The following is a 10,767-nucleotide window of genomic DNA, read 5'->3' as shown; positions in this document are numbered from 1 at the left end:
TAAATGACCCAAACTATCAAATAAAACCTGCCGTGAGTATTGCCGCATTCACCATCGGGAGGCGCTATAATCACTCTCGTAGGAGAATTTTGCTTTCACCATCCAAAATAAATAAAGTTATTCAACATGTGCGTCCGATAGCTCCGCCCCTTCCGCTACGTAAGCAAACCTGCAGTCGTTGAGTGCGTGAAGTGTCCATCATTACACACTTCATTTCAGCGGCTGAATGAGTGCATCATCCGGGTAATTAAAGTGCTCTTATTATTTTTAGTGTTTTCAGTGTGAACGCACTACTTACACTATTTATACTACAAAATGGCGTAGAATAGTGCATAAGTATGCGATTTGGGACGCAGCTTTTGAATTGTGTACTCAACTGATTCGTTCTAAAACGCTGACTCATTCAGGTAATAAAAAAAATAGCTGTCTTTTTGAGCCAGATCACATTTTTTATAGCATACCATAATGGAAATATCTTGTAAAGTTGCGTTTTTGTGTATTTGTTCAAACACTGATTGATTTATAAGCAAAAATAGTACACATATGAGCATTGAGTGAGTCATTGAATCGTTTATTTAATTGTCTTGTTTAAAAACAATGATCGTTTCTGGAACAAAACTAGTCTTGATAAGTGAGTCGTTGAATTGTTTACTCAACTGATTCGTTCTAAAACGCTGACTCATTCAGCAGTTATATAAATGGCTGGATCTTTGAGTGAGTCGTTGAGTTTGCCAGCATTCATGCGTAGACAAGCCACAACGGGATGACATACCTAATACCTCCGTTTTTATTTAGTATTTATTGTGCCTATACTGTATGTGTGTGTGTGTGGTTAATTTGTTTGGAACTGACAATATCGTCTAGAATGAAAGCACAAGCCGGGTTATAGTTATTTATTTAGTTTCATTGGAGGAAGCATGCACGTATTGGAGGTATAAGTTTAGCATCTGCACACATGGTGAATTCAGTTCGCATGCGCTATCTTTCTTTGTATGTGAAATATGGTCAGATGTGCCCACACTCTCTGCATGAATAAGTAGGTGACTCCTCTGCCTTTGAAATACTGGCTGTAATGTTGTGCCAAAACAAAGTGGTTTCTGTCCGCTCTCTGACTGTTTGACACTGGACTTCCTCACAGGAAGTCTAAAAGGTCAGTGAGTGTGTAGTTTTGCAAACACACGTCCTTGACAATTTTATCACTCTAGTCAATTTCTGGGAGCTTGATTTAGTTTTTCAAATATGGGGTTTTGGATGTTTTTAAGATCCAATTTTTTTATTAATTCATGCAAGAAAAATTCAGTGACAGCTTATGTATTTGTGTGTGCGTATTGAAAGCAAACTAAATAATCAGTTTGTAAGCTGACGTGTATCTCTGTGCAATCGCAGGGTTCAGCAGCGCAGGAGCCAATCGTTCGCTCTGCTCGCTCAATGTTGGACAGCTCCACCCACCTCTTAGAGACCGCCCGCTCGCTCATCATCAACCCCAAAGACCCGCCCACCTGGTCCATCCTGGCAGGACACTCACGCACCGTGTCGGACTCCATCAAGAGCCTCATCACATCCATCAGGTCTGTGAAACAACAAAAAAATACATTTCATCTCACCACTAAAACCACTTTGAAGAAAACATGCAGGATTTTCATCCACACAGTGGACTTCAACAACTTCCAAAATGTATTTTTAAAATGGCTCTAAATGATCTCAGTTGAAGAATAAGGGTCTTACCTAGTAAAACAAACACTTGTTTTTTTTTTTTTTTAAATGACAAAATTATATATACTTTTTATCCTAAAAAAACAACTTTATTAAAACTATTTCTGGAATGCAAGATTTTGTGGTTAAACAGTATACACTCACCGGCCACTATATTAGGTACACCTTACCTAGTACTGGGTTGTACCTTCTTTTGCCTTCAGAACTGCCTTAATCCTCCGTGGCATAGATTCAACAAGGTATTGGAAATATTCCTCAGAGATTTTGCTCCATATTGACAGGATAGCATCACACAGTTGCTGCAGATTTGTCGGCTGCACATCCATGATGTGAATCTCCCGTTCCACCACATCCCAAAGGTGCTCTATTGGATTGAGATCACAACACAGCTCTCATCTGGGTAGGTGCGCTCAAAGCACCCGCTGACTTAGGCCGTACTCACACTAGGTACAGTTGCCTCGAACCGGGCCAAAGCACGCTTGTCCCCCCTCCCGTCTCCCCCGACGGCCCGCGCTCACACCATATCGGGCCTCGGCACGCTTACGTCATCGCTGCTGCGATGGCTCTCTATGGCAAGCCATTTTAGCATTTAAATCTTTGTTCTGACTCCATAAATATATTTAGAGATATCTCTAATTATATTTTGACTAGTCATAATTATAATTCGACTAGTCAGAATAACAATTAGAGATATCTGCAATTGCAATTGTACTAGTACGAAATCAGATTGGAGATATCTGCAAATATATTATGACTAGTCATATTTCTCCATTGACTTCCATTGAAAAATATTTGCAGATATCTCTAAATGAGTTTTGACTAGTCACAATTGTAATTAGAGATATCTCTAACTGAGTTTTTACTAGTCATACATTTGGAGATGTCTTTAATTCGTAATATTTAGAGATATTTACAAATATATTTGAAGATATCTCTAATTAATTTACTAATAGTCGAATTACAGTTGTAGATATCTTGAATTGGATTTTTGACGAGTCAAAACTCAGAGATATCTGCTAATATTTTTCAATGGAAGTCAATGGAGGAATATGACTAGTCATAATATATTTGCAGATATCTCCAATCTGATTTCGTACTAGTACAATTGTAATTGCAGATATCTCCAATTTTACATTCTGACAAGTCGAATTATAATAATGACTTGTCAAAATATATAATTATGTCAAAATATATAATTATATCTCTAAATATATTTATGGATAGTCAGAACAAGGTTTAAATGTTAAAACGGCTTGCCATACGCTCTCTCACTCAGCAGCACAGTGGAGAGTTCTCTAGTTATATCCTTTCAGTCGTTTGTTATGCAGTGACATGCAGTCAAATATTTCGCCAAACAGTCCTTAGGGATGCCGTGACACGCAGTCAGATATTTTACCGAACAGATCCGCCACTTTTGGCGCTCATAAACAATCAAAGCTCTCGTGCTGCAGGAATGAGGAGGTCTGCTGAAGGCGCGCAGCTGGCGTGCTGTGAGGAGTTTGCGTCTTTAATAAACTACGGCAGTTTGCGATCACTGAACAGTAAGAATGATTAATAAATCCATATCAAACAGTCCCTTAAAAGTCACGTCTCGCTTTCGGTTTCGGGCTTTGGTGCGTTTCGCGCTCACACACAAGCGTACCGCGCCAAAGCCCAAGTGTACCGCGCTCAGGCACACCTCTTCCAACCGGGCCAGGGCCGGCCAAGTGAACCGTGCTTGAGCGCGATTCAGCGCACTCACACTTCTCAAACGATCCGGGAAACGGGCCTGGGCACGGTACGGATGGCATAGTGTGAGTAGGCCCTTAAAGGAGCTCCTGGAGCATGCCAGGGTGTGTATGGTCATGTGTGTTTTTAGTGGTATACTGTCGTGTGGACGGAGATCTTTTCCGAAGCGCTAGGTCAGGGGTGGCCAACCTTGTTTCTGGAGAGCCACCTTCCTGCAGATTTCAGTTGCAACCCATATCAAACACACCTGCCTGTAATTATCACGTGGTGTTCAGGTCCTAATTAATTGGTTCAGGTGTGTTTGATTTGGGTAGCAAGAATACAAGTGTTTTGTTTAGTTACCTTAGCACTGAACATATCAATGACATTCAAATTAGCCATCTATCTGTGAGTTTCGAAACAGGAACTTCAATTTTTTAATTTTAATAACAAAAAACAATTAAACCATTAAAAAAATAATAAAGTTTCAATTTAGTATTGTTGAAAACTCATCACATTCAACATTTAATCACTCACTCACTTAGATAGAGATGGGTTTTTAAAGGAAAATTATCATATAACTATAATCTGGTAAAAGCTGGGATCTCTGGGCATGTCCCCTGCAACAGAAAAAAAACCTCTCATTTGGGACTGAGGTTTCTGGGACAGAGAGATGATTTAGCCAAGGTTGACAGCAGTGGGTAACGCTGTGCATTGTCTTTCCACCATTTGAGAGGACAAGCCATGAGTGAGATAGAGGTCTCTTTGCGGTACAAGTCAATGTCTGCATCAATCTAACAAGTGTGCTGTGTTCTGCAGTCCCCATGACTGTTATTAGTCGTATTCCCCAACTTATATTTCACCACAGTCTGGCAGTGCCTGCATATTGTTTTTTTCTTCGTCTGTCACCTTTTCTACTTTTTCGTATGTTTTTAGAAAGAAACCGAAATTCTTCCACACATCCGATTTAAATCCCGCTTTAGGTTCGATCATTTCCAGCTCTTTTTCTTCCCCGCTACTAGCAGCACACTCCATTTCCGCATTACTGGATCTGTAGTGACAACAGACTGCAAAGAATGATGGCCACGCCTAGGCGGATGGGAATTGTAGTTCCCGCTACCTCCCGTTTGCTTCACTTCGTTTGCTTCATCTTCAACTTTTCTCAGAAATATAGTTTTATTGCGTCATGCGCCTACAGTAATCTTGAAAAAAACTACTATTGCTGTATGACGGTATTTACAATATTGTTACATCCCTAATATATATATATATATATATATATATATATATATATATATATATATATATATATATATATAGACCTCGTCTATCTTTCCATCAAGCAAATTCATAGCCTAATTGGTTGGCGACGTCACCGGCCAGAGCGAGAGGTGACCGTAACGCACCAAAAAGTTTGTTGTCGACTACTGAAAAACAGGAAGAAGAAATCACAATTCTCGCCATCATAAAGATTTACTTTGATCAGCTAGACACCGGCCTCACAGCTCTGTGAATGTCAGTGCCGTCACTTATTGATCCGCGATCTGGAATTGTGAGCTACTAAAAAGCTATTTGAATTATAAAGTAGCAATGCTACCGCCACGCTACTAAGAAATGTAGTTAAGCTAGTAGCGCTACTACTTGTAGCGATGCTACTGCTCAACACTGTTATATGATAAAATTCCTTTGGCCAGAGGAGTCTGTTTGTGCCCTGAATTTCACAAATCGATAACTTTGTGAGTCATAATATATCATTGGAAATGAAAGGGTCTGTTTTTCTTTCTGTACACTCACGATAACAAAGAAACACATTTGCTTTTATAAAATAAAGAAAGGCTAGGTTACATACCTGCAGATGCTTCCTCAAATTTGACATTAAAGCCTTTGGTGTTGAACGTATTTTAACAGCTGGCTAACAAATTTCGCACTTAACTGTTTCAGATTTCAGAGTGAAATTAGTTTTAAATTTCCAGCAATGAAATGCATTTTTATCACTCGCCACGGTGCCAGCTCTTAGACTGATTGTAGTAGCCTGATGCTTTCAGCGGCAAATTCAAACCTGAAAACCAATCAAAAGCACCAGAATAGCATCGCTTTAATTGTGCATATCAAAAACAGGCAAAGCAACAGACTAATATCATTCAACATATCAACAAACAACCCCGATTTTGAAAGAATATATTTAGATGTAACACCATTTGTAATCTTTAACATTTTCATAAGTAACTGTAAATTAATTAAACATTTTTTTTCAGTAACTGTAACGAATTACGGTTACATTTATTTTGTAATTAAGTTATGTAATGCTGTTGCATGTAACTAGTTACTCCTCAACGGTTGATGTGGATCATTTTCATTCTAAAACACAGTTTTAAAACTAAGGGCTCTATCATACACCCGGCGCAAGGCGCGACATAATTGTTGTTTGCTAGTTTCAGCTCGGCGCAAGAGTCATTTTCATGTTTTTCTCCGCGCTGTTTAAATAGTAAATGCATTTGCGCTCATATGTGCGCCCATAGGCGTTCTGATCTAAAAAAGGAGGCGTGTTGAGGCGCATTGCTGGCACGTTGCTATTTTGAAAAAAAACTTAAATAGACAGTTCAATAGACCAGAACAAAGCCGGTCGATTGTGTAGTGCAGAGCGCGATAGTTGTGCGCCTCGCTTACACACTGCTTAATACACACAGGATGTACAGCAATACGCTAATATCTTTACATATGTTTTAAAAATTACAAAAAATATTACTTTCTAGCATACATAAATGTAAAAACCACCCACTCCATGCCTTCTTCATCTCGGGGGGGCTTTTTGAGTTTATTCATAACAATTTGCTTTTGTATAATGTTATTATTATTAGCAGTATTATTTATTATATGCATATTTAAATTTGTTTTATTAAAAACAAGCTTACATTTGTCCACCTGTCAGGTTTTAGACCATATGGGGCACACCAAGTGTATTTGGAAATTGAGCACACTTCGTTATTATTGTTCATTTATTCGTTTGCTGGAAATTAGAACTGAATTTAGAAATAGTTTTAAAACAAATCTTTGTGCCTAACAAACAAAATTAATTATGTATAGGCTAATGGATGTCTGTGAGTACAACAAGTTTCCCTATCCACGAGAGTGAAAGTGAAAGTAAAGAGTGAGGAGGCTCATTCTCGCGCTGCAGATGCTCTGTTTAACTGTTTTCTCGCAAGTGAAGCGTTCAGTTTTCCCACTTCTAAAGTCCGCCATGTAAATAGCAAATGCGCTCATGGCGCGACGCAGCTGACTCTGAAAGGGAATGGGAGATGAGACTCTAATTGGTGTATTCTCAAAACACACCTATAACTCATTAAGAGAATAAGCTCAACCCTGTTAGATGTTTTCCATCCTTAAATTAGCAAAAGTGGATTCTGACACACCCTGAAAGCATTTGCGCCCTGCGCCTTTGGACATAAACAGGGCATAACTTGCCCTAATTAACCTATTTAAGCCTTCAAATGTCACTTTAGCATCTTAAAAAACATCTAGTGAAATATTATTTACTGTCATCATGGCAAAGATAAAAGAAATAAGTTATTAGAAATGAGTTATTAAAACAGTTTAGAAATGCGTTGAAAAAAATCTTCTCTATGTTAAACAGAAATGGGGAAAAAGGGGAGAGGGATAGTACTGATTTCATCTGAATGTTAAGCTAATTGTCTGTCTATTACATGTGTGCTGTTTGTAAACAGTTAGCAGATACTCATATGAACAGCATTTTAATTACCAAAGCGGAGTAATCATCGCTTATAATTAGACATGCAAATGTTGTTTCTTTATGTTGTTGCAGTCACTGCGTCCCTGACAACTTATGCAATGACCTACAATCAAGGCGAACATTTTTAAAAGCTCATTATCCTCAAATGTTCCTACAATAAGTGCATTTGTATGTTTTAGCCTGAAGCAGCATCGGCCATCAGGTGTTAAATAAAAACAACGCAGGTTTAATTCAAACTTGTTCATTTGATAACTCAAGAGCAAATGTTATTAGCTGTAGCAGCTGTTCAGTTTGCACACACTCGCCTTCTCTTAGCAAATCTCCCCCTGCAGCTGTAATGAAGCAAACATACTCATGCGTTAGGGATGTTAAATCGCCAACAACTAGTGAAATGTGAATCAGGGAATTCCCTGTTTAAAAAATGTATATAGAAGAAGTACTGCAGATATTATAATAATTAATATAGGGGACGTATTATAGTAACATAATGAAAAAGCAATTAGGGAGAACAGATTATCTTTATATATACAGTTAAAGTCAGAATTGTTTTAATTTATTTTGAATCACTTTTACATTTTTAAATATTTCCCAAATAATGTTTAACAGAGCAAAGAAATTTATAACAGTATCTCTGATAATGTTTTTTCTTCTGGAGAAAGTCTTATTTGTTTTATTTTGACTAGAATAAAAACGTTTTAAGGTCAATATTATAAGCCCCTTTAAACTATATATTTTTTCAATAGTCTACAGAACAAACCATCGTTTTACAATAACCTGCCTAATTACCCTAACCTGCCTAGTTAACCTAACTAACACTTTAAGCTGTGTAGAAGTGTCTTGAAAAATATCTAGTCAAATATTATTTATTGTCATCATGGCAAATATAATAAAGAAAAAAAAAAGAAATCAGTTATTAGAGATGAGTTAATTAAAGTATTATGAGTTATAAAAGTATTATATACTTTTTTTTTTTTTTTTTTTTACAATCTAAATATAAAATAATAATCTATGCCCACCTAATATTTTATATTGTTGAAGTCAGAATTATTAGCCCCCCTAAATTATTAGACCGCATGTTTATTTTTTCCCCAATTTCTGTTTAACCGAGAGTAGATCTTTTTAGCACATTTCTAAACATAATAGTTTTAATAACTCATTTCTAATAAGCGATTTATTTTATCTTTACCATGATGTCTGTAAATAATAATTGACTAGATATTTTTCAAGTCACTTCTATACAGCTTAAAGTGTCATTTAAAGGCTTAACTAGGTTAATTAAGTTAACTAGGCAGGTTAGGGGAATAAAGCAAGTTATTGTATAACAATGGTTTGTTCTGTAGACTATCGAGAAGAAATATAGCTAATATATATAATGCAGAAACTTTTACATTTTTTGTTCTGACCAAACAGACCAAGACAACCAACTAAACTACAAGTGTCCCAAGTACACATGATGCGAGATGCCATAAGATCTATCTTTTCTGTGTTAAAATCATCATCTTTTTGTCCTATCATCTGTGATTTTCTATTTTACAAACAGTTTTTTTTTTTTATTTCTGTGATGCATACAACATACAACAGCGTAAACTACTATAACAATGATCTCTTCAGGTACTGATTATGTGCTTTATTCGGTATTCGGTGTTGCTTCCGTTGTATGTTTGAATACCTTTTACATATCATTTATAACCATACTGAAAGCACCAGCGGATAGTTTACCGCAAATCTTGAAAATGAAATAACTAGCAAACAATACCAACTAACAAATAACAGTCACTAAGCATGTACTTTCAATAATGTTAATGAGATTCAACATTTATTAATTAGCTTATAAACCTGTCTATTGGGTATGGAATCTATTCAGCGCTTCTGCTATTTCAATGTTTCTGTCAGACAAATTGCTTATCATTGAAATCTTGTCACATGGCTTATTGTTAAGACACGGTGTAAGATCTGCATTCTTCCAGAAGCCAAGAATGATTTAGATTCGGAGGAGTTGTTTTGAAGGCTTTTCTCTGTAATGATGGACTGTGTCTGTCAGTGGGTTGTGTTTTGTGGTAAGTGACTCTTTCTGGGTTTCTCACTTCGTCGAGAGCGTGACGGATGTGGATTGAGGAGACTGAACACAGATCAGACTCTCAGATGACCTGATCGTGAAGGGCTGATGGTGTCTTTCTCCTCTGTAACACTCTCTCAGCAGTTGCAGGAACAGCGGCTCGGCTCGCTGCCCGTCTGGATGCCCTCCATACACTGTCCTCCCAGATCAGCCAATCAGAGCTGGAGAGCAGCCAGATCTGTGTGTTTGCATTTGTGTGCTTGTTTCTATATCTCTGCGGGGACTTAAACCGGAATGCACACAGACTTGTGGGGACTTTTTGACAAAGTTAAGGTCCCCATAGATAAACATGCTTATAAATCATACTGAAGTATTTAGTAAAATTCTGATTGTTTCCTGTTAAGGTTGGGGGAGAGGTATAGAAGGTCGCTTGTGTTCCTTTGGGTTTTCTCCAGGTGCTCCGGTATCCCCCACAGTCCAAAGACATGCGCTGTAGGGGATTAGGGTGGACTAAACTGGATTTTAGTGTACGAGTGTGTGTGTGTGTGTGAATGCAGGAATGTATGGGTGTTTCCCAGTACTGGGTTGCGGGACTTTTTTTGGTCTCCATGAGGAAAATGGCTCATAATTCACACAGAATTAAGTATTTTGAAAATGTTAAAATGCAGATTTTTTCCCCCCTGTGCATTAGCTTATTAGCTTACAGTCAGTGTTTAATTTGTGAATTGCTAGGTCCCGGAAAAGGCGACGAAAAAAGAGACAAAAGTGAAGAGGGTTGGGGAGTCGCGGAAGAAAATGAAAGTGAACACGGGGGAGGAGGGCTTTGAGGAGGGGGATCGGTAAAATGAGGTGCCGGATTAGATTTCAGAGGTTCCGGATCCAGCGTGTTCTAGCACAAATTAAGGCCTGCTTACAGTGTAATGTTTGATACTTCCGCTTAATGCTTGATACTTTGACAGTTGCGTTCGTTCCTATTGGTTCCAATTTGAACCGCATTGGTAACACTTTATAATAACTACACACTATAAATCATTTATTAAGCATTAGCAAATAGTGAATTCATTATCTGTTAATTATTAACTCTACATTAATAAGTGCTAGTAAGCAGTTTATAACTGCAGCTACAAATGCTCCATTCTTGACTTATAAGCACCTATATAATGTGCTTAATAATTGTATTTTCATACTCAGTTAATGATATATTTTTCATTACTAAATTAAGTATTGCATTATTTACAAACTGTTTGTATTTAAGAGTAGTTGAGTTTTTTTAGGATCATTCAGAATGAGTTAGTAAATGATTAATAAACTATTGAAATCAACATTTATATGTCTTATTATTCAGGCATATATTAATGTTTACTATGTATGTTAGTAAATGCTTTATTAACTCAACTTCATGCAGTTTTGTGACCTAATCTGAAGTGAGGACTACTCATGCTTTATAAATCCTTTATAAATGACAAATAAAGGCTCGGTTAAATTCTAAACAGGAAAAAAAGACATTATTCATTTCTCTTGATTTACAGATACACAAATGAAA

The 10,767-nt window shown here is 37.2% G+C and overlaps 2 protein-coding genes across 4 annotated transcripts in view; one reads left to right on the top strand and one right to left on the bottom strand.

Moving 5' to 3' along the window:
- The window catches only part of tln2b (talin 2b), a 259,338-nt gene that overhangs the window by 199,025 nt on the left and 49,546 nt on the right, over nt 1-10,767 (top strand). For all 3 annotated transcript variants that reach the window (XM_073943362.1, XM_073943364.1, XM_073943361.1), the window contains exon 37: nt 1,387-1,568. In XM_073943362.1, the coding sequence (XP_073799463.1) occupies nt 1,387-1,568 (182 nt within the window). The remainder of the gene's footprint in view (nt 1-1,386; nt 1,569-10,767) is intronic.
- The window catches only part of etfa (electron transfer flavoprotein subunit alpha), a 316,751-nt gene continuing 314,336 nt past the window's right edge, over nt 8,353-10,767 (bottom strand). Inside the window, exon 8 of the transcript XR_012399773.1 lies at nt 8,353-8,409. The gene's annotated coding sequence lies outside the window, so the exon portion shown is untranslated. The remainder of the gene's footprint in view (nt 8,410-10,767) is intronic.

Source organism: Danio rerio, chromosome 25 (assembly GCF_049306965.1).
Source record: "Danio rerio strain Tuebingen ecotype United States chromosome 25, GRCz12tu, whole genome shotgun sequence".
Classification (NCBI taxonomy): Eukaryota; Metazoa; Chordata; class Actinopteri; order Cypriniformes; family Danionidae; genus Danio; species Danio rerio.
This window is presented reverse-complemented; position numbering and strand designations above follow the sequence as displayed.